Below are 22,370 nucleotides of genomic sequence, written 5' to 3'. Positions count from 1 at the left end.
TGCCCGCTCCTCCTCTCACCGCCGGGGGGCTCCGGTCCCCTCACCCCGCTCCGCCCGGGGGAGGCGGCACCTGTTCCTGCTCCCCCCGGCCGTCCCGGTGCCAGTTTCCCTGCACTGGGCACTGCCGAGGCGGCCCGCGCCCCTCGCTGCAGCTGCCGGGGGGCTCAGGGTGCGCCCACCCCTCATGCCGCAGCTGCCTCCGCACCCCGGGAGCGCCGCACCTGCCCCGGGGTGCAGCAACTGCCGCGGGCTGCGCCCCCCCGGGCTCCATCCAGGGCCCCCCGGCTGTCCGCGGGGCCCCTCCAGCTGTCCCCAGCTCCCCCGATCCCCGGGGCCAGCCGGGGGGGCCGCAGCAGCTGCGGGGTGCGGTGGGGCCGGGGATGGGGCCGGAGGAGCCGCTCCCCGGCCGCGGGGGTACGCGGGCCGCGGGCTCGGCGCGGGGAACAGCCGCGGAGCGGGCGGGGGTCGCGGCGGGCGCCGGCGGCGGTGACAGCGATGGCGGTGACGGCGGCTCATGCGCAGGCGGTCCCCGCGTGTCCTCAGATGAGCCCGAGCCCGCAGGGAGCCGCAGCGCGGGGGGCGGCGGCTGCGGCAGCGCCGGCCGGTGGGGACGCGGCACGGGCACGGCGGGGACACGGCACGGCGCCCCGGGCACGGCTCCCTGATGGCACGGCCGTGGGACGGCACACGCACCTGACACGCGGCACGCAGGCGTGTGCGTGGCACGCAACGCTTTCGCATCCGTGCACACACACCTGCCTGAGCCACGGCACACACACCGCACACGGGCCGCGCCAAACCCTGCCAGCCTTACACCCGCACACAGCAGGCAGCCATGTGATGGCACAAATGCCTTACACACACTTTACACACACCCTCCCACAGCAGGCAGCCATGTGATGGCACAATGCCGTATACTCACTTTACACACACCTTACACACGGAGCCGTGTGCTGGCACGCCCACCTCACACACACCCACACACACGTTATGCTGTGCACACACCATGAGCTGTGACACACCATGCCTATGCCACACCAAGCCTCCTCCCTCCCCACCGTGCCGGTCCCCAGCTCCCCTGAGCGAGGCGATGCCCTCAGAACAGCCCAGGTTCCGTCTGTGGGGGGCATCCTGCGTGTCCCTGCAATGCCACAGGGTGACCACCCCACCCCTCACCACCAGCTCCACCCTGCAGGGCCCCCCACGGCACCCCCAAGGAGCACGTCGGGCCCGGGCTGGTTTTCATTCACTTTTCCGCATACTTTATTTGTTACAAACATACAATTCTTTAAATATAGACTGTAAAACTCCATTTGCAAAAATCTGCTACGTCAGGAGTGCTCGGAGCAGGAGTTCGTCGCGTCGGCCTCGTCTGCGCTAGTGGTAACACCCAGGACCTGCCTCCGGCCCCTGGAGCCGCCCCGCCGGCCGCAGGGAAGGGACACGGGGGCCCCGGCCCCCCCGGCCGCCTAAAGTGCAGGTTTGCTTTAGTTTTTGTTTTTCTTTCATTAAAAAAATAACAGGAATAAAACTTTCTTTTTTTTTCTCTTTTCGGCAAAGGGACGTCATGGCGAGCGCTCGGGGAGGGAGGCGGCGCTCCCGGGATCTGCTGCTCCAAGGAGGATCCGCTGCTCGGAGGAGGATCCAACATTCACGGGATCCAGTTCTCAGGGGATCCAACTCTCCGAGGAGGATCTGCTGCTTGGAGAAGACCCCAGCTCGAAGAGGAGGGTCTAGTGTTTGGAGGATCCAACTCTCAGAGGATCGAGCCTGGAGGAGGATCTAGCACTCAGAGAAGGATCTGGTGCTCAGAAGATCCAGCTCTTGGAGGATCCAGTTCTTGGAGGATCCAGTTCTTGAAGGATCCAGCTCTCCAAGGAGGATCGGGCACTCAGAGGATCCAGCTTTCGGAGGATGCCATTCTTGGAGGACCCCGCTGTCAGCGAATGCAGCTCTGGGAGCGTGCGGCTCTCGGAGGAGGATGCAGCGCTCTCCCCAGCAATGCGGTCCCAGCCCGTGGCTGGGCTGCCCCGTGTCTGGAGCCGCTCTCACCGCTGCTCTGAGGCCCGAGCCCTGGGTGGGATGGGGCTGCAGGCCGTGCCGTGCCGTGCTCCTCCCCGGCCGTCCCGCCCGCATCTGGCTGCTCCCGCCAACGCCCAAGCCCGGCAACGCTGGCTCTACCGGCTCCGCGAGGATGAGGAGGGCGAGGGCCTCGCCCTGCAGGAACAGCTGGGAGCATCCACGGAGCCCACACTGGGAATACCTGCTGAGCTCCCTGGTGCACCACCCTGCCTACCCCCAGTGCTCCCTCAGCTGCTCTTTTAAAATCTTTTCCAGTTTTTTTGCGATTTTTTTTCCACATTTTGCTTTTTTTATGAGAGGCCAGTGAGGGTCTGGGTTGGTTTTGTCACCAACAGGAGGAGCCATGGCGTGGCCCCCCAAACCAGCCCCCACTGCTCCCAAATCGCCTGGAAACACGGCAGGAGAATCCAAATTTTCTTTTGTATTTTTTAGGGCAAAAAGAACGGAAGCTGTTTGAACTTGCCCTGGAAGCACCACCCGCTCCAGACCCAGCCATTTGGGGTATTTTCCAGTGGGTTTTGGGGCGCTGTACAAGACTTCCAATATTCTGTCTGTACAGCCATCATCGCGTTCTCCATCAGCCCCTCTGGGGCAGCAAAGCTGGAAGTACCAGGAATTCGGGATATTTTCCCCCCTATTTGTGGTTTAAAAATAAAAATTAAAAAAAGAGAAAAAAGCAATTTGCCCATTTTCTACAGAATTCAACCCAAAACCCAACCGAATCTGAGCTATGTACACACAGCCATGTCTATACACACCGAGATGGGAAGGGGGTCAGGGGAGATGCCGGCGTTGTCCCGCTTTCCTGGGAAACTCCCAACGCCTCCTGGGGGGCTCCAAGAGAAAAAATAACCCAAAACTGCCCCCCAAGATCCCCCCCCCATGGCCGCTCCCCTCGCTCCAGCTGGCACCTCAAATCCCCTTTTTCCCCTATTTTATCTCATTTTGGCTGTTTTTCTCCGCCGTCTTCCCCCGACGTGCTCTGCTCTTCCCACCCAAATGGAGCTGTGGGAGGTTGTGTCCATGGATCCAGCGCTTCTCTGGCCAGGAAAGGCTCCCTGGGCCAACGCCGGGAGCTGCTTTTTTGGGTTTATTACTGGATTTAGGTGGTTTTGCCTTGCTTTTTTTTTCCTCTTCCACGTATTTCTAGCCAGCTCCCCAGAGCTGGGCCAGGCCGGCAGCAATTCCGCCACTCTCCCAGAGTAGAAATAAGGCTAAATCACCGCAATTCAGCCAAAAGAAAGAAACCCAAAGGAATATATATATATTTTTATATATATATATATATATATATATATATCTCATCCTCTTCAAAAATAAAAGGAGAGGTCCCGCGGCTGGACGCCGGTGAGTCCCGCGGAGCTGGGAGCGTTCTTCCCCCCAAATCCGTCGTCGCCGTCGTGGTTTATGGATTTTTCTCCGTGGCAAAGAACACAGGACCAGGAGGATGGGTGGATACAGCAGGAATTCACTGGAAAGAGCTGCCTGAGGGTACAAAATACAGTACAGGACACATCGGCCATCGAGGAAGGACTATTGCTCCCGAGTGAGTGAGTGAGGGATCCGGGTCCTTTGCGACGGAGAAGGCTTAAAAACGGGATAAACGGAAGAAATTCGCTTTAAAAATCCCTTTAAAAAGAGCGACGGCGGCGGGATCGGCGGGAGCAGCGGGATGGGGCCGGGGGCCGGCCGGCCGGACGGATGGACAGCGGCGTGGCGGCTCCCCCAGGGCTCTGCGGCCGTTCCTCACTTCCCAATAAATACGGAGAGAGGGAGATGCCAGATCCGTGGTAATAAATTAAGGAGGCGGCTGATTGGGCTCCCAAAAATGGATTAAAAGGAGAAAAAAAAAAAAGAAAAGTCCTACAAGTGGTGAAACCGTTGGAGAAGAAGAGGCAAAACTTTGGAATGAGAGCGATGGAGTTCAGAGTTATGGGAAAACGGGGTGAAAAACCGGAATTCTGTACAGGGCAGGACTGAGCCGAGGGAGTGAAAAAGAATTAAAAAAAAAAAGACTATTTGAGAGTGGAAAAATGTGTTTAATAGGAGGTGGCTGGAGGGACCAGGCGGCGCCAGGGCCGGGCCCAGGGGGGCAAAAAAAGACAAAAGGAGGCAAAAAATAACAATAAACCTCCAAAATCCACCCCCAAGGTGCCGGGGCCGGGCGTGGCCACGGATTTGGGGCCGGAAAATCCAATTTGGGTGAAGCCAAGGGGCGGATTCCGGCGGGTCCTGGTGAAACGGGGCCGGAGGCGCCTTATTTGGAGAGAAGGGGAAGATGGTTCGCCCCGTCGAGTTTTTCCTTGTGCTTTGTGCCGGCGCCTCCCCCTTCCCGGCGGGAAACGGGGAGGGGGGGAAAAACGGTCAGAAATCGGCAAAACCGAGGAAATCTTCCCTAATGGCCAGGGAGCCGCCAGCTCGGGGCGGGTTCCAGTTCGGGCGCTGGAGTTTGCATCCCGAAAAAAAAACCCCGAAAAACCAAAAAAACCAAAAAGAACCTCCCCCCACCCAAAAAAAAAAAAAAAAAAAAAAAAAAAAGAAGGTGGAAAGAGGAGGAAAGGGAAAAAAAAAAAAAAAAAAAAAGGAAAATGAAGGGAAAATCACAAGCCGAGGGAACGGCCGTTGGTCCAAGGTGCCTCCGCTGCCCCCCCCGCCCCCGGCGCCGCCGCCGCTCAGCTCCGGGGCCCTCGCGTGCTGGTTTAGATGGGGGGGCACCGGGAGGGGAGGGGGCTGCGGGTGAGCCCCTGCCCCCCCCAAAGCAGCGAGTCCTGGGGTCCGGGGGGCCCCTGGTGGGAGCCGGGGAGGGGCCGGGGGGGCCGCGGCACGGTCGGGCCGGTTTCTCTCTCTCCGGTGGCGGCAGGAGGGGGGGCTCGGGGGCTCGGGGACCCCCGCGCCCCACCGCTGCTGGGGGGGGCTCGGGGACCCCTTCGTCCCGTCGCTGGGAGCTGGGACCCGGGGGGTTTGGGGACCCCTTCACCCCGTCACTGGGAGGGGGAAGGGGGGCGCCGGGACCCCTCTGCCCCGTCGCTGGGAGGGGGGATCGGGGACCCGCTCGCCCCGGGGCTCGGGGGGGATGGTGGGGGGCCGGCGTCGGGGTCGAGGGCTGGGGGGGATCGGCTCAGTCGTCGTCCACGTCGTCGCCGTCGGAGTCGTCACCGGCGCCGCTGCCGCTGCCGGGTCCCGGCGGGCCGGCGCGCCGGTCGTAGAGCTTGTCCCGCTGGCGCTCCTGGATGTCGCGCATCTCCTCGGCGTAGCGGCAGAAGGCGCCGCCGAACTTGGCCCAGGCCTTGTAGGGGACGGTGATGGCGTTGCGGTAGGACGGCTTCACCTCGCTGACCCGCAGGAACACCCCGTACTTGTTGCAGCCCACATCGAAGAAGAAGCGCTTGGAGTCCACGGTGATGGACGTGCCCTCGGGCAGCTCCCCGTAGAGCCCCCCGCCGCCCGGGCCGCCGCCGCCGGGGCCGCCCAGCTCGTCCTCCTCGCCGCCGTAGTCGTCGATGAGCTTGGCCAGGGCGTCGCGGAACTCGATGAGGCCCTGGGCGGGCAGCGCGATGGTCTGGCCGCTCTGCAGCCCGGGGGGGCCTCCCGCGAACCCCCCCGGGCCGCCGGGGCCGCGGTTCACGGTCTGGCGGATGCGCAGGAAGCGCCCGCGCTGGTTCTCCTTCAGGTCCAGGTAGTACTTGCGGTTCTCCCGCACCAGGAACTCGCTCTTGAGGGCGCGGCGGGGCCCGGCGCCGTCCTCGCCCGGCGGCCCCGCGGCCTGGGCCAGCTGCTCGGGGCTGGACGGGCCCAGCTGCGCGTAGTGCTCGATGAAGTCGCCCAGGTAGTCGCGGAACTCGGCGGCCACGGCCATGGAGAGCGTGAGGCGGCTCTTGGAGCCGCCCGCGCCCACCTCGGCGATCTTGAGGAAGCGGCCCTTGGCGTTCTGCTTCACGTCCAGGTAGAAGCGCTTGTTCTGGATGTCCAGCCGCTTGGACGCCAGCTCCTGCGTCTCCTGCTCGGGGCCGGCCGCGCCGCCGCCGCCGGGCCCCGCGGCCGGGCCGGCCCCCCCCGCCCCGCCGCGGGCGGTCCCGAACCCGCCGCCGCCGCCGCGCTCGCTGCCGCTGTCCCCGTCCGCCATCTTGTCCGCCCGCCCCGCGCGCCGCCCGCTTCCGGCCCCGCTGCGACACCGCTGACGTCACCGCCGCACCGCCGCCGTCACGTGCGCCAGGGGCCCCGCCCGCCGCGTCCCCGCGCGCCCCCGGCGAAGCTCCGCCCCCTCCCTAGGCCCCGCCCCGAAGCCCCCTCCCCACCCATTCATTCCATCGCTCCGAGTCCCGCCCCCAGCTGTCAGTCACCGCGGCCACGCCTCCCAGCGGTCGCGGGGCCCGGGTCCCGCCCCGTCGCCCCCTCCCCTCCATTGAGCGCAGCGTTCTGCTGCCCGGCTGTCAATCACGGCCACCGCCCGCTCCTATTGGTCAACGCAGCCCAGGGCCCCGCCCCATCGGCTGTCAGTCATGGGCAGTGGCGCCTCTTATTGGTCCGTGAAGCCCCGCCCCCAGCTCCTCCTTTCATTGAGCGCAGATTTCCACCCTCCCCTGCCGTCAATCACGGCTTCCTGCTGCCCCCATTGGCCCGTGGTGTCCAAAGCCCCACCCTCAGCTGTCTCTCACTGTTAGCTCAGCTCCCATTGGCCAGCGAGGAAGACAGCTCCGCCCCCTCCAGCCGGGGATGCATGATGTCATGGCCAGTCAGCGTGACATCATTGATGACATCATGGCTGATCAGCGGCTCTGTGGCCACACTTTGGACGGCAAACTCCAAAGTCTGCCCCGAGCCGGGCCTGGAGGGCAGAACCCACCAGAACCTCCCAGAACCTCCCAGAACCCCCCAGAACATTCTGGAACTCCCCAGAACTCACCCTGACCCCAGGCTGGGAGGAACTGCCCAAGGGGAGTCCTCGAGTCCCAGCCGTAGTCACCCCTAAGGGACACCCTGGGACCACACAGGGTCTCTGGAGATCACCTGGGAACCTCCTGAGGCCACCTGGGAACCTCCAGGCACCTCCTGAGGTCCTGTGGTCCTTCCCCAGGAGATGCAGCGACCGGCGCCCGGCCAGACAGGCACCCTGGGACCCTGCTGGGTGACACCCATGGGACAGGCCAGCGCACGCCCGAGGGGACAAACGGCCCTGGGGGGTCCCCTGTGTGTGTGGGAGGGGGCGGTGATCTGACCAGGGGCTCTGGGACCCCCTCAGTGCTCAGGGATCCCAAAGGGGACAAAGCCACCACAGGACCCACTCAGGGTCCCAGCCCCAGCCCCAGGGATGAGGGACAATAATATGGGGTCCCCTCACCCCAAATTCTGCCCCAAGGTCCCCCTCAGACCCCCCTGTCCCCTCCCTACCCACGGTGACGCCCCCAGCACAGACACAGCCAGGCTCTCCACGCAAACTCTTTATGGGGGGACTTGGGGGGTCCAACAGAGCCCCAGGAGGGGAGGGAGGGGGGCCCCAGCCCCTCGGCGGGACAGCTCAGTTTGGGGGGATTTGGGGGCCCCCCAGCCCTCAGTGGGGCAGCAGTGTGGGGCATTTGGGGGCCCCTCAGTGGGGCAGCTCGTGGGGGATCAGTTTGTAGTGGGCGCCGCAGGAGGGGCAGCGCTGGGGCTCGCCCTTGTGCAGCCAGAACCAAACCACGTAGCTGTTGTCCTCGTCACCTGGGGGGACAGGGACAGCGTGGGACACACGGACAGGGACAGCGTGGGACGGAGCACAAGGACAGAAGGGGACGGACAAATGGACAAGGGACAGGAGTGGACACACAGACACCGTGGACAGGCATGGGTGGGAGGATGGACACACAGACAGGAAAGGGACAGACAGATACAGGGATGGACGAACACATGGACAGTGAAAGGACAAACACGTGTCGCGGGGACAGACGGACACACGGACACGAGCACAGGACGGACGGACACGGGGACGGACGGACACACGGACAGGGCCCGGAGCACTCACAGACGCAGCCCACGATGCGCTTGCTGGACACGGAGGGCACGAGGTTGGGATCCTGCTTGGTGCCCGCGTAGCGCTTGGGCCGGAACATGCTGTACGGGTCCTGGAGGGCACCCCGGGCTCTGAGACCCCCAGAACCACCCCAGAACCCCCCGAGGGCAGCCTGGCCCCGCGAACCCCAAACCTGGCATCCCCAGCTCCACCCCGAGAGCCCCTGTGCCTGAGAGACCCCCACCTGTGAGCCCCCAGAACTCCCCAGCCCCAGACCCTGCAGCCCTCCAAGGGCACCAACACTGGAGTACCCCCCGCAGATGAGCCCCCCACCCTCCAAACCCCAGGGACCCCCAGATCTCCTCACCCCCGATCCCTCTGACCCCACCCCCGCCAAGGGCACGGGAACCCTGAAATAACCCGACCCCCGCCACCCCCGAACCCCCGCAGAACACCGTGAGGCTGCTCCTGACACCCATCCGCCAATCTCTGCCCCTCCGAGGGCAGCCGAACCCCGAAACCGCCCCGGAGCCCCCCGGCATCCCTCGGGCCACCCCCGCCCTCGGGCTGACCCCGGCCCCAGCCCCACCGCGCTCCCCGGCACTCACCAGCCCCTTGTTCGTGGCCTCCATCACCTTCCGCTCCAGGCCGGTCGCCTGCTCCTCATCGCTGGCCAGGTTCCCTGCGGGGCTCCGTCATACCGGGCCGCACACACACACCCCATCCCGCCCCGCTCCCCGCGCCGTGCCCCCCGCCGTACCCCCCGCTCCCCCGCCCCGCTCACCGGGCACGCCGAGCTGGCGGGCGGGCGCGGCGCGGGCCGAGGCCGCGGGCAGGAGCCGCAGGGCCGCGCTCACCCGCAGTAACCTTGAGGCCATGGCGGCGAGACTGGCGGCACTTCCGGCACGGGCGGAAGCGGAAGTGACGTTGGGCGGGACGGCGGGAACGCCAGATGTAGCGGAGCGGCAGCACCGGAGCCACGCCCACAAACACAGAGCCCCGCCCCTTGCGGGAGACCCCGCCCGTGCACCACGCCCATGTGGATGACTCCGCCCCTGATGTGGCCCCGCCCCTATGTGCCACGCCCTGATGCGGCCCCGCCCCTGCGTGTGGCCCCGCCCCCAGAGCGGGTCCGGGGGTCCCGAGAGGCGGGGCTGAGATTTGGGATGGGACAGGGACACCCCGAGGGGACAGGGACACTGTGGGGACAGGGACACTGTGGGGACAGGGACACTCTGGGGACACAGGGCCACCCCGAGGGGACAGGGACACTGTGGGGACAGGGACACTGTGGGGACACAGGGCCACCCCGAGGGGACAGGGACACTGTGGGGACAGGGACACTGTGGGGACAGGGACACTGTGGGGACGGGGACACCCCGACGGGACAGGGACACTGTGGGGACGGGGACACCCCGAGGGGACAGGGACACTGTGGGGACGGGGACACCCCCGGGGACACAGGGACACTCTGGGGACACAGGGACACTGTGGGGACAGGGTCACCCCCGGGGACACAGGGACACTGTGGGGACAGGGACACTGTGGGGACAGGGACACCCCGAGGGGACAGGGACGCTGTGGGGGGACAGGGACACCCCCGGGGACACAGGGACACCCCGAGGGGACAGGCCCGATGTCCCCGGGGCTGCGAGACACCCGCCGCGGGGAGGGGACAGCCCCGCCGCCCGCCCTCCGTGCCTCAGTTTCCCTGCCCTCGCTGCTTACTCATGCCCATCGATGCCATCGATCCCCCGGCCCGGGGGGGCACTCTGGACCTTTCCCCCCCCGGTTTCGAGGCCGCTCCCGCGGGACCCTCCCGGCGGTGCCCCCGACCCCCGGGGGGGCTGCGGGGAGCGGGGGGAGCGGCCCTGGACCCCCGCCCCACAAAAACCCCAAACTTGTGTGGGAAAGCGCCAAAACCGCGGGGCGGGGGGGCAGGGTGCCAGGGGAGGAGGAGGAGGAGGAGGAGGAAGAGGAGGAGGGGAGGAGGGCAGGACGGGCACGGGCAGCACCCGCCCCGCGCTGCCGCAGGAGCCCCGCAGGGTTGGGGACCCCCGGAGCCCCCCGTGCCCCCCGTGCCATGGGCATCCAGGGCATGGAGCTGTGCGCCGTGGCCGTGGTCATCCTCCTCTTCATCGCCGTGCTCAAGCAGTTCGGCATCCTGGAGCCCATCTCTGCCGAAGGTACCCCCCGCTCCCCGAGCCCCAATTAGCGCTAATTAATGAATTAATGGCGGCTCGGCCCCACTGCCCCGTGACCTCCCGGAGCAGAGCCGGGTTTGGGTCTGGGGTCCCCTCGGGAGGGTCTGGGGGGAAGGATGATGATTTGGGGCTGCGGGGGAGCGGGCAGAGCCCCCAAACCCCCTGAAGTGCCCTGGCCTGGGGGGACCCCCAGAGCAACCCCAAAACACCCGGGAATGGGGACCCCGACCCCAAATACCCGGGGAATGGGGACCCCCACCCCAGAGCTCTCCCTCGCCCCTTTAACCCCCAGGAACGGGCAATGGGGACCCCCGGTGACCCCCAAACCTTCCCAAGGAGGGCCGGGAGGGCTCCGAGCTGCACTGACCCCAACAAGCCCCCCGAGATGGGGGTCACGACCCCCAGTGACCCCCAAAACCCCCTGAGATTGGACACAGGGACCCCAAACCCCCCCGAGATTGGACACAGGGACCCCCAAAAACCCCTGAGATTGGACACAGGGACCCCCATTATTCCCCCCAGGTCCCCCGAGACCCCTCACCCCCCTCTGACAGCCCTGGGAACGTTCGGGGCTCCCAAGCCCATCCCAAAATTGCTGAAGGGCCCCGCAGGGGCTTCCCGAGCGGGAATTATTAATGAAGCATCATTTATTAATTACCTCGCGCCGGGCCCGGCGGCCAAGAGGCGGCTCGGGAACGTTCGGAGCCCCCGGAGTGCGGGGAAAGCCCCGGGACCGACACTCGCGGGGCCCCGGGGAGCTCCGGGGCCGTGGGGGAGAGTCTGGGGGGGAAAGGGGGTCCCTAAGGGGGTCCCTAAGGGGGTCCCTAAGGGGGTCTTTGCCCGGGGTGGTTTTGGGGTCTCTAAGGGCGTCCCTAAGGGGGTTTTTGCCCCGGGTTTGGGGTGCAGGGGGGGTCCCTAAGGGGGTCTTTTCCCGGGGAGGGTTTGCGGTCTCTAAGGGGGTCTCTGCCCAGGTTTGGGGGGTCCCTAAGGGGGTCTCCGCCCCGGGTCTCCCCGCAGACAGCGGCGATCCCGACGTGGAGCTGCCGACGGCCCGGCACCCGCCCGAGGGGCTGGAGCAGCTCCTGGCCCGCACCAAGTTCACCAAGACCGAGCTGCAGTCCCTCTACCGAGGCTTCAAGAACGTGAGTCGGGGGTCCCGAGCCCCGAGCGCCCCCAAAGCCGCGGGGCCCCGGGGTCACCGGCGCCGCTGCCCCGGCAGGAGTGTCCCAGCGGGCTGGTGGATGAGGAGACCTTCACGCTCATCTACTCGCGCTTCTTCCCGCGCGGCGGTGAGTCGGGGTCCCGGGGGGCCGGGGCGGTACCGGCAGCGGTACCGGCAGCGGTACCGGGAGCGGTACCGGGGGTCACGGTCCGGTCCCCGCAGACGCCAGCTCCTACGCGCACTTCTTGTTCGACGCCTTCGACGCGGACCGCAACGGGGCTCTGTGCTTCCAGGTGGGAATTCCGGGGGGAACGGCGGTGCCAGCGCCGTGATTCATCACATCCTCCTCCTTCCTCCTCCTCCTCCTCCTCCCGGCTGTGGCCGGGTAAAAATAACGGGATCAATAGGGCTGCAATCCCCGGGGCGGCCGGGATCGATGGGGCGGCGGCGGGCCGGGCTCAGGGCGGGTCAGGGTGGGCCAGGGTCGGTCAGGGTCGGTCAGGGCCGGTCAGGGCGGGTCAGGGTCCCTCCCGCCGCCCCCCCGTGCGGGCAGGATTTCGCCGTGGGGCTCTCGGTGCTGCTGCGGGGCACGGAGCAGCAGAAGCTCAGGTGGACGTTCGACCTCTACGACGTGAACAAGGACGGCTGCATCAGCAAGGAGGTGACACTGGGGGACAGCGGGGGTGGCGGGGTGGGGACAGGCGGGCGGGGGCTGCCAGCGCCCTGTGTCCCCCCCAGGACATGCTGGAGATCATGAAGTCCATCTATGCCATGATGGGCCAGCCCGCCGCGGGGCACAGCGCGCCCGCACAGCACGTGGAGCTCTTCTTCCAGGTGAGAATGTCCCCAAGGTGTCCCCAAGGTGTCCCCGGGGCCGCCCCGCTGAGCCCCGGCCGCTCCCTTGCAGAAGATGGACAGGAACGGGGACGGCGTGGTGACCTTCGAGGAGTTCCTGGCCGCCTGCCAGGAGGTGAGGGGCTCCGGGGGCACCATCCTCATCCTCCTCATCCGGGACAGGAGGGAGATGGCAAAAGGGAGACAAGAGAAGGGGCACACGGGGTCTCTGCTCTCTCCTCGCCAGGACAAGGACATCATGAGCTCCATGCAGATCTTCCACAGCGTGCTCTAGACCCTGCTCCCCCCGGAGCTTTTCTGCTGTTTCAGACGAACCAGAGGCAGGAGAAGTCCAGCATGTGGCTCCCAGAGACGGGACAGGACAAGGACAAGGACGGCGCTGCCACCCCAGACTGACCCATTTCGGGGGGCTGAGCCCCCCTAGACACGGACCCCCCCCTTGGCGGTGCAGGGGCTGCACAGACCCCACCCCAGGGACTTGGGGACCCTCGAGATGGGAGCCCGGCTGTGGGGGTGTCCACAGGGCAGCCGTGAGATGGAGCCCCCAGACACCGACCCAAAGCACAGCCCCTGCTCCGCGGCAGCGTGGGGAGGGGGATTTTATAAATAAACCAAACGGTGACGACTCAGCGGTGAAATGGAGTCAAGGGCGACGGGAGGGACGCGCGGGGTCCCGGGGGTCCCTGTCCTGCTCTCGGGCCCTGCCCGTGGCCGGTCCCGCCTCCCATTCCCACTCCCCGTCCCATTCCCGGTCCCGGTCCCGTTCCCGGTTCCGCGGCTCCGCCCCTCAGCTCTCTCTTCTCATTGGCTCTCATTGAAAATCTGGCCCCGCCTCCCGCGCGCTCCCATTGGGCGGCCTGAAGGAGGCGGGGCCTCGGCGCCGCGACCTTGACGTGCCACGTGACGGGGCGGGGCCCGCAGCGCCCCCTGGCGGAGCGGGGGAGGAGCGGCGTGTGAGACCCCCGGGATTGGGGGGGGGATCCCTGGGAACGGGGGAATGCCCGGGAACGCGGGGGTCTGGGACTGGGGGGATCCCTGGGAACGGGGGAATGCCCGGGAACGCGGGGGTCTGGGACTGGGGGGATCCCTGGGAACGGGGGAATGCCCGGGAACGCGGGGGTCTGGGACTGGGGGGATCCCTGGGAACGGGGGAATGCCCGGGAACGCGGGGGTCTGGGACTGGGGGGATCCATGGAAACGGGGGAATGCCCGGGAACGCGGGGGTCTGGGACTGGGGGGATCCCTGGGAACGGGGGAATGCCCGGGAACGCGGGGGTCTGGGACTGGGGGGATCCCTGGGAACGAGGGCATCTGGAAACGGGGGAATGCCCGGGAATGGGGGGGGCGGATCCGCGGGATCGGGGCTCTGTGGGACTCGGGGCTGGGCTGGGGGCGTTGTGGGCTCGGTGGAGAATCCCTTGGGATCGGACTGAGTGGGTGAGAAACGGGGGGAATCCCCGGGGTCCGGGTTTGGGCAGAACCAGGGGCATCCCTGGGATGGAGGGAATCGGGGCTGGGGGAACGCGCCGGGACCGGGAGCGCGTCCCCGGGACTGCGGGGGTTCCGGGGCTCCATCCCGGGGCCGGGATTCACCGGGCCGGTGCCGCAGGCGATGCGCGGGGCGCTGCGCCTGGTGCGGTTCCGGGGCGCCGCGGGCGGGGGGCCCCGGCTCGGGCTGGAGGAGGCGCCCGGGGGGGACCTGGTGGATCTGAGCGCGGCCGAGCCCGACCTGCCCCGGTCCATGCGGGAGTTCCTGGAGATCGGGCCCCGCGGGCTGGAGCTCGCCCAGAGGTGCGTGAGGCCAACGGGCACCCCCAGAGAAGGCGGGGGACCCCCAAAAGTGACCCCAAGGAAGGTGGGGGACCCCCAAGGTGGGCGATCCCCAAAGGTGGGTGACTCCCAGCGGTGGAGGAGCCCCCAAAAGGAGAGGGAGCCCCAAAACGGGGGTGAATCCTCATGGATCCCCCCAGGAGTGGCCACCCAAATCTGCCTGCTGCTTTGGATGACCCCAAAGTGGGTCACCCCAACAGCTGGCCCCCCAAAGGGTGGGAGGCACTCCAAACCACGAGTGATCCCCTCCCCATGATGTGTGACCCCCAAGAGAGCCTGACCCCAACGTGGGGGCCAAAAGCAGAGTCCCTAAACCACAGCAGGCCCTCCTGGAGCCCCCCAAAGCGTGTCCCCCAATCGGGGGTGCCCCAACGCCCCCCGTGTCCCCGCAGGGCGCTGCAGTCGGGGCAGCACCGCGTGTCCCGGGGGGCTGCGCGGCTGCTGGCGCCCCTGGGGGACCCCCAGAAGGTGATCTGCGTGGGGCTCAACTACCACGACCACTGCCGCGAGCAGGCGGCCAAGGTGCCCCGGGAGCCCCTCATCTTCAGCAAGTTCCCCAGCGCCATCGCCGGGCCCTTCGATGACATCGTGCACCCCCAGGACACCAGCGTGGGTACCCGGTGTCCCCCCGGTGCCCCCCAACGGGGACAGCCCCCCGGGATGGCACTCCCAGCCCCTCTGTCCCCGCAGGAGCTGGACTGGGAGGTGGAGCTGGCTGCGGTCATCGGGAAGAGGGGGCGGCACATCGAGGTACCCCCGAGCCCTCCCCACTTTGGGGCCCCCTGGCAGTGTCCCCTCCCTGGCAGTGTCCCCTCCCTGGCAGTGTCCCCCCTGAGTGTCCCCGCCGTCCCCAGGAGTCGGCGGCCCTGGAGCACGTGCTGGGTTACACCGTGGCCAACGACGTGAGCGCCCGGGACTGGCAGATGCGGCGCAACGGGCGGCAGTGGCTGCTGGGCAAAACCTTCGACACCTTCTGTCCCCTGGGGCCCGCCATTGTCACCAAGGAGGCGGTGCCAGGTGCGGCAGGGGCGCGGGACCGTGCTCCCCGTGTTTGCCCCCACGGTGGGGGCACGGTGGCACCGTCCCCGTGTGCCCCGTGTCCCCTGCAGATGTGCACAACCTCTGGATCCGCTGCAGCGTCAACGGGCAGCGCATGCAGGACAGCAGCACCCAGCACCTCATCTTCGGGGTGCCCGCGCTCGTGGCCTGGGTGTCCCGGTAGGAACGGGGGCCTGGGGACCCCCAGAGCCCAGGAGGGCACAGCTGACCCACCCTGTGCCCCCAGGTTTGTGACACTGGTCCCTGGGGACGTCCTGCTGACAGGGACCCCCGCGGGAGTGGGGGTCTTTCGCAAACCGCCCGTTTTCCTGAAGGTGAGGGGAAATGGGGGCTCGGGGGGGACACGGGGACCCCAGTGGGGACAGGTGCCACCGTGTCCCCCCCTTGCAGCCCGGTGACGAGGTGCAGTGTGAGATTGAGGAGCTGGGCACCATCTGCAACAGGGTGGTGTGACGGCGGAGAGGAGCCCAGGTCCCACCTCCCCCCCGTGGGTCAATAAATCCACGAGCCTCTGCTCTCTGCGTTTATGGGTCTGGGGGGTCTGGGGGCTACAGCTGCGTGAACTGCTGGATGAAGGCTGCCAGCTTCTCCCGGCTGGAAGCAGACTGGAAAGGCTGGGAGAGCTGCAGGGCAGGTCCCGTGGGGGTCTGCAGCTCCTCCAGCACCTGGGGGGCACAGGGAGGTCAGGAGGGGAGGGAGGGAGGGAGGGAGCAGCAATGCTGGGGGGCTGGGGGAGCTGTGCTTACCCCCATGTCCTTGAAACTCTGCAGGGAGCTCAGGGCCAGGCTCCTGTCGGGATACCCTGTGGGGAGAGAGATGCCAGGGAACCCCCAATGCCACCTCTCAATGCCCCTCAGCCTGGTTTGGGGGGCACTAAAGCCAGAGCCCCCCCGACTCACCATCCTCATCCTCGGCCAGGAATTCCAGCAGCGCCTCCACGTAGTCCTGCTCTGCAGTGGGGAGGGGGGGTCAGATCCCGTGCCTCAGTGTCCCCAGGGATCCCGGGGGGTTCCCCAGGCCGGGGGGTCCTACCGGGCTGGGGCCAGGGGGGTCTCTGCAGGAACTGCACGGCGCGGCCGTAGGTCTGCAGCACGGGGCTCAGCAGGCGGCAGAGGAAGAGGAGGAAGCCGGGGAAGCCCTGGGGCCCGCGGAGCTGTGGGGGTGACAGGGCCACGTTCGGGGGACGCCGCCCTCCCCCAGCCCCCCAACAGCGGGACACCCCCAGTACCTTGTAGCACTGCTTGGGCACGCCGAGCTCGAGCTCGCCGTCACTGTCGCTGTCATCCGTGAAGAAGCCCAGGGACTGTCCCTGCCCGAGGCGCCGCGGGGCCACATCGCAGCCCCAGCGCTCCTCCTCGGCCTGCGGGGACAGCAGTGCCACCCCCCTGTGCCCCTGTGCCCCATGGGGGGACAGCAGTGCCACCCCCCTGTGCCCCATGGGGGGACAGCAGTGCCACCCCCCGTGCCCCTGTGCCCCATGGGGGGACAGCAGTGCCAACCCCGGGCAGCCACCCTGCCCCTGTGCCCCACGGGGGGACAGCAGTGCCACCCCCCTATGCCCCATGGAGGGACAGCAGTGTCACCTCCCCTGGCAGCGACCCTGCCCCTGTGCCCCATGACAGACCCCGGGGGTCACCTACCACCTCCTCCTCCAGCAGCCCCCCGAGGATGAGCTTGTCCAGGACGTCCAGGCTGTGGCAGTCAGGAGGCCGGCAGGGCTGGGGACACAGCACAGGGGTGACAGGCCAGCCCCGTGTCCCCAGCAGGGCTGGGGGTCACAGCCCAGCCCCGTGTCCCCACCTGGAGCCCCAGCAGGGTGGGGGGCAGCAGCTGCAGCAGCTCCAGGATCTTGTGGAGCAGCTCGTCCCGGCTCAGCACGATCTTGGTGAGGCTGGAGGGCGGCCCCAGGACGGGCAGCATCTCCAGCACCAGGGCACGGATGGCACAGGCTGAGGGCACAGGGCTGGCACCAGTCCCAGAGTCACCGAACACCCCAGTGCCCCTGAGCCCTGGCATCCCCAATGCCCCCATCCCCAGTGTCAATAATGCCCTGCATGCCCCATTTCCCCAGTGCCCCTTACCCCGGTGGCACTGAATCCCCAATGTCACCAATCTCCCTGGCATCACCGATCCCTTCTGTCCCAAATCCCAATGTCACTGACCCCCACGACATAAACAACACCCCTGGTGCTCCTCAGACTGCAGCCACCACCCATTCCCGGTGTCACTGGTGTCCCCTGTGCCCACTCCCGGTGTCCCCACTCACCGCCCACGGCCTCCCCGGCCAGCTGGTGCCGGACGCCCCCTGCCAGCTGTCCCAGCCGTGCCCGGGCCCAGGCCCGGGGGGGCTGCAGCAGGCACAGGGGGGGCTGCAGGGGCTGCAGGGGCGGCAGCAGGCGCAGGCTGTGCAGCAGCAGCACCCGCAGCCGCCCCGAGCAGCTCACGGCCCGGCCCCGCAGCAGCAGCTGCTCCAGCAGCTTGGAGAAATCCCACATGAGCTGGGGCAGCAGCACCACCTGGGGACACGGGAGAGGGGATCCCCACTGGGGACGGTGCTTTCAGGGTGATTCCCACTGGGAACGCTGCTCTGGGGACAGGGAGGTTCCATGGAACCCTTCTCCCACCTCCTGGTAGCGGTGCAGCAGCAGCGCTGCGGTGACTCCCACGGCTGTGACAGCAGAGCAGGCTCTGGAATCTGCAGTGGGAGAGAGGCCCTCGTTATCCAGGGGGGATTTATTAACCTGCCCCCCATTCCCGAGCAGGGAATGCCATCCCAAGGGACGCAGGGACCACCCAGCCCCCTCCTCACCGCTCAGCACATGCAGCCCCAGTGCTGTCACCAAAATCTCCTCTTCTGTCCCCGAAGTGGGGCCCGTATTCCCCACGCTCCCCACATCCAGCGGGCTGGGCAGGATGAGTCGGGATGAGAGGGTGAGGAGAGAGCCGGGGGCAGAGATCCAGGGCAAAGGGGAACGCTGCCCCCCAAGGGCTCAGCTCCTCACCCCCTGCCCAGGATGGTGGGAAGCAGCAGCTGCTCCGGGGGACTCCCTCTGAGCATGGGCCCCACCAGGTTGTTGTCCACAAACTCCTGGGGATAAGCACGGAGGAGCCTGTGGGTGCTCCCAGCCCTCAGCAGCAGGAGCTCACCCTGCATCCCCAGGGCTGGGAGCAGCACAGACACCCCCAGGATGGATTCCAGACCCCCCCATGCAGCCCAAAGCCCACCAACACCCCAGGAAGGGTCCCCCAGGGGGATGGATGCAGGGGATGGGTGCAGGGGATGCCGTACCCGCAGGGAGAAGGGCTGAGAGAAGTCCACGCGGGCAAAGCCATGGTGCCGGCAGCACAGGGCCTGGAACGCTGCCCGCAGACACGAGCCCAGCCCCAGGGGCTCCGGGGGCTGCCAGGACAGGGCACCGAGGGGTCAGTGGCACATTCGGGGGGATGCCAGCCCCAGGGATGCCCCCAGAGATCCGGGCCACGCCTCTCCCCAGGACTGAGGGAGCAGCGTTTCCCAGGGGGTTTGGGGAACGCCGATCCCCGGGGCGGTGCCAGGGATGTGGGGAGCAATGCTGACCCCCGAGCCCTGCTCTCACCGCTGCACGCTGCTGCAGCCCGCCCGGAGACAGGTCGTAGGCGATGCCCACGGGCACCAGCAGCGCGTCGGGCACGGCGCCGTCGCGCAGCGCCCGCAGCAGGCGCAGCAGCCAGCGCCGCGCGGGCTCCGCCAGCCGCACGAACCCCGACGGCTCCTCCAGGAACAGCACCAGGGGCTGGCGGCTCCGCAGCACCTCCTGCACGTACTGGGGAGACACCGGGGCTGCCGGGGGCTGCCGGCACCTCCCCGAGCGCTCCGGGGGGCTTTACGGCACCTACCGCGTCCAGCACGGCCCCGGGGAGCCCCTCATCCCGCTCGCTCCACGTCGGGGCCAAGCCCGAGGGCAGGAAAATCCCTCCCAGGCGCTGGAGCAGGGACCTGGCGAGGCAAGGACACCGTGGGCGCCCCTGCGTGGCCCGGGGTGCTCTGGGAGCGCCCCTGGTGCTGCCTCACCTCAGGCGAGGGCTGGTCCTGGTGCTCACGGCCACCCTGGGCAGCCCCACGCCCTGGGACAGCAGCAGGAAGGACAGCAGGGGCCCGTCCAGCGGGGACTGGTGGCTGCACAGGAACACCAGCGGCACCTCGGGCTGCAGGGAGGCATCGCGGGGTGAATGCCCGGCGTTCCAGGGGCATCCCGGGGTGAATGCCCGGCGTTCCAGGGGCAGCCCGGGGTGAGGGCCCAGCCCGGGCTCCCTACCGTCCTGGCAGCTCGCAGCACCATCTCCAGCTGCGCCCGGTGCACCTGCACGCTCAGGAACACTCGGGTCAGGAGCTTGGGGAGCAGCCAGTGGCACAGCCTGCGGGAAAAACGGCAATGAGGGACCCTGCCAGGGACAGGGCAGCCCCAAACCCCCGAAATCCCTGCTCAAAACTCCCACTTTTATCACACGTGAAAGGCTGTGTGTGATGAGACATCCTCCTTTCCACTGGCAACCAGAGCTGCCACTGGGAATCCTGCATTCCCTCCATCTTCCTGCCCCACTTTGGGATCCCCAAACGCTCTCATTCCAGGGGGAATACTTTCCCTGCCCTTTAATGGCTCAAAAGTACTCTTTATTCCCACTGGTCAGACAAGCAATGAAGGCCCGGATTCCCAGCAGTCAGTGATGGGATGGGAAACGGAAAAGGAAAGTTTTCTCTGCTTCCCTCCCTCCTGAGGGGTTTGGATTTTCCCACTCCAGCTCCTCAGAAGGAACTGGGGGAATGGCTCCAGGAGCCAGAGAGGACCCCGAGGGCAGCCAGACAAAGGATCCCAAAATATCTCCTGAAATATGCCAGCACATCCCCCAGAAGGATCCCAGGAAACCACTCAACGGATCCATGTGCATCCCCTCAAAATGCAGAACACCCCAAAATTCCAGGAACCCACCCAATGGATCCACGTGCATCCCCTCAAAATCCCAGAACACCCCAAAACCAACCCCAGGAAACCACCCAACGGATCCATGTGCATCCCCCCTGAGGGATCTGCCTCCTTCCCCCAGAGAATTTCCCCTCAGGCCCCTGACCTCAGCAGCAGGGGGGACAGTGGGGCCTGGATTTCCCCCAGGATCTGGCAGATCTCCTCCTTGCAGCACTGCTGGGATCCCTCATCCCCTCGGGGGCCAGGCTCCGGGCTGGAGGCAGCATCCCGCACCCTGGGGACAGCAGGACAGCAGGGCGAGCCCCCAGCACCACGTGTTGGGGTGCAGGGAGCCCCGCTGGGCTCCAAAAGGACCCCCAGGACTGGGGGGTGCCCCCACCCACCTCCTGCTGCTGCAGATCCGCTGCAGGAGCTCCCCGGGGCTCTCTGCTGGAATTTCCCACTCGCAGGCGGCCAGGAAGCCACAGATCCTCCTGACCAGCCAGCCCCGGAACCTGCAGGGGACACACGGTGACATGCTGGGGATCAGAGCCATCCCAGCCTGCCTCTCTGCCGGATTCAGGACATTTGTCCCCATTTCACAGCTGGAAATGTTGAGGCACCGGGGAATTGGTGCTTCAGGGTGCCCAGCAGGAAGGAAAACTGGGATTCAAACCTAAGATTCCCAAATTGCAGAAATTTCCCAATCTATCCCCAAATCTGTGCTGAGGGAAGGGTGGGAGGGAGCTTGGGGACATCCCAGAGTATGCAGGAAGGGCTGGAGTGGGACAGGGGAACTGCATTCCCTGTGATCCCAATGGATTCCTCCAAGCACTCCAAAGCTGGGAACATTTGGAACTGAATAGAGGAAAACGACCCGGCTTGGGAAGGAGAAAAGCAAAAAATGGATAATCCAGGGATTACTCCCTAAAGGGGAGTGGAGCTAAAGCGATTTGGCACCTCAAAAATGAAAATATCTGGAAATGGCTCTTGCCCAGAGGCAAAGGGGGAATAACCACAATTTTGCCTTTCCTGGTATTTTTCCTTCTAGGGGGAAGTGCCTGTTTTCCCTTTTCCTTGCGAGCCAGAGAGAAGAACAACACTCCACCTCCCCGACCTTCCCACCAAGACTCCAAATAACAGCATGATCCCCAAATCCCCAATCCGACAACGGCAGCACAGCCCAAACCCTCGGAGCCATCACTTCCAGCCTCCCAAAACCAATTAACGAGCTCGGTTTTGGTGAAACATGGGGGGAAAAGTGTTTGTGCAGGACGCAGAGCCCCCGGCCGCTCACCGCGTGTCCGCCTCCGTCAGGCGGCTGGCGTCGCGGAACCCCAGAGGGGCCAGCTCCTCGGGGTAGAATCCATCCTGGCAGGGAAAACGGGATCAGCCCGCGCAGGAGCAGACCCCCGGCGCCCCGGGACCCCAGACTGGCTCTCCTACCCAGCTCCTGGGCGTGCAGGTCTGGCAGGAGCGCCCCGAAACCGGCCGGTGGTACTTGCCCAGGAAGGGGATGCACATGTCCAGCTTGGGGCACGAGGGGACGAGCCACGGCTGGGTCTGAGCAGGGGAAGGAAAATGGGAATGGGCACCTGGGAACGCCAAATGTGGGGGGATACACCCCAAAACGCGCTTGTGATGAGGGGGGTTTGATGAGTAATGGAAATAATAAGGGAATTTTAGCTGGGACAAGCTGGTGGCACTTTTTGGTGACTGTGTGGACCTGGATCAGCCTGGAATGCAGGGGAATTAACCTGGTTCTGGGGGATCAGCACCCTGGCACTGGGTTTTCCCTCCCTCACAGACACAGATCCAGTGGGATCAGCTGGGAAATGTGGGCCTGAGGGGGCTCAGCCCTTTCCATGCCCAACTCCAGGGTCAGGGGGTGCCCTGGAACTCTGGGGTTCCAATTCTTCGGCCCCCAGTTGGGATCCCCCTTCCCTTTCTGAGGATTGGGGCTAACAAATCCTATTTCCTAAAAAAGAAGGGGAAAATGAGGAGACCCTGCTATGATGGAGGGGATTCCTGAGGGGCAGAATGGTGGCACAGAGTGTGGCGTCCATACCCTGGGGGGTGTCATGGCTGCTCGAGGTCCTGGCTCTGATCGAGGGTCCTGGGAAAAACCCTGCAGACACAAACAAATTCCTATGGAATTGGGGGTGTTTGAGGCGTTACTCACCCCACATCCCCAGCAGGATTTCAGGATTTGCCCCTGCCCACGCTCACGGCCCGCCAGGCCCAGGTGTGGG

The 22,370-nt window shown here is 66.3% G+C and overlaps 5 protein-coding genes across 6 annotated transcripts; 2 read left to right on the top strand and 3 right to left on the bottom strand.

Annotated features, from left to right (window-relative positions):
• Positions 1 to 1,239: 1,239 nt before the first annotated feature.
• Positions 1,240 to 6,205, bottom strand: PURB (purine rich element binding protein B). Its single transcript, XM_059490735.1, has one exon. It carries the CDS (start codon positions 6,203 to 6,205, stop codon positions 5,201 to 5,203), a length of 1,005 nt encoding a protein of 334 aa, XP_059346718.1. The 3' UTR covers positions 1,240 to 5,200.
• Positions 6,206 to 7,505: 1,300 nt separating this feature from the next.
• LOC132085335 (cytochrome c oxidase subunit 5B, mitochondrial) lies at positions 7,506 to 9,038 on the bottom strand. The gene is made up of 4 exons (XM_059490737.1): positions 8,853 to 9,038; positions 8,677 to 8,750; positions 8,081 to 8,180; positions 7,506 to 7,779 (listed from the first exon to the last, which is right to left on the bottom strand). Exons 1-4 carry the CDS (start codon positions 8,944 to 8,946, stop codon positions 7,667 to 7,669), a joined length of 381 nt encoding a protein of 126 aa, XP_059346720.1. The 5' UTR covers positions 8,947 to 9,038; the 3' UTR covers positions 7,506 to 7,666.
• Positions 9,039 to 10,151: 1,113 nt separating this feature from the next.
• On the top strand, positions 10,152 to 12,744 carry LOC132085400 (calsenilin-like). The gene is made up of 8 exons (XM_059490860.1): positions 10,152 to 10,254; positions 11,290 to 11,414; positions 11,492 to 11,561; positions 11,657 to 11,727; positions 11,988 to 12,095; positions 12,173 to 12,268; positions 12,342 to 12,404; positions 12,516 to 12,744. Exons 1-8 carry the CDS (start codon positions 10,152 to 10,154, stop codon positions 12,561 to 12,563), a joined length of 684 nt encoding a protein of 227 aa, XP_059346843.1. The 3' UTR covers positions 12,564 to 12,744.
• A 483-nt stretch (positions 12,745 to 13,227) lies between these two features.
• On the top strand, positions 13,228 to 15,693 carry LOC132085334 (fumarylacetoacetate hydrolase domain-containing protein 2-like). Of its 2 annotated transcripts, XM_059490736.1 has the most exons (8): positions 13,228 to 13,242; positions 13,899 to 14,080; positions 14,512 to 14,728; positions 14,810 to 14,869; positions 14,974 to 15,136; positions 15,229 to 15,337; positions 15,405 to 15,492; positions 15,569 to 15,693. In XM_059490736.1, the coding sequence occupies exons 2-8, from the start codon at positions 13,902 to 13,904 to the stop codon at positions 15,629 to 15,631; spliced, it is 879 nt and encodes a 292-aa protein (XP_059346719.1). In that variant the 5' UTR covers positions 13,228 to 13,242; positions 13,899 to 13,901; the 3' UTR covers positions 15,632 to 15,693. The 2 variants fall into 2 exon arrangements, 1 of the variants encoding a protein (XP_059346719.1); XR_009420201.1 differs by lacking the exon at positions 13,228 to 13,242 and having other exon boundaries at positions 13,890 to 14,080; positions 15,257 to 15,337.
• GPAT2 (glycerol-3-phosphate acyltransferase 2, mitochondrial) lies at positions 15,681 to 22,358 on the bottom strand. Its single transcript, XM_059490734.1, has 21 exons — positions 22,187 to 22,358; positions 21,565 to 21,681; positions 21,416 to 21,489; positions 20,523 to 20,633; positions 20,285 to 20,413; positions 19,474 to 19,573; positions 19,230 to 19,363; positions 19,055 to 19,154; positions 18,775 to 18,981; positions 18,468 to 18,578; positions 18,181 to 18,266; positions 17,988 to 18,082; positions 17,803 to 17,873; positions 17,445 to 17,694; positions 16,979 to 17,127; positions 16,819 to 16,896; positions 16,407 to 16,538; positions 16,211 to 16,331; positions 16,078 to 16,128; positions 15,925 to 15,980; positions 15,681 to 15,843 (listed from the first exon to the last, which is right to left on the bottom strand). Exons 1-21 carry the CDS (start codon positions 22,199 to 22,201, stop codon positions 15,727 to 15,729), a joined length of 2,304 nt encoding a protein of 767 aa, XP_059346717.1. The 5' UTR covers positions 22,202 to 22,358; the 3' UTR covers positions 15,681 to 15,726.
• Between the last annotated feature and the right edge of the window lie 12 nt (positions 22,359 to 22,370).

Source organism: Ammospiza nelsoni, chromosome 30 (genome assembly GCF_027579445.1).
Source record: "Ammospiza nelsoni isolate bAmmNel1 chromosome 30, bAmmNel1.pri, whole genome shotgun sequence".
Taxonomy (NCBI): domain Eukaryota; kingdom Metazoa; phylum Chordata; class Aves; order Passeriformes; family Passerellidae; genus Ammospiza; species Ammospiza nelsoni.
This window is presented reverse-complemented; position numbering and strand designations above follow the sequence as displayed.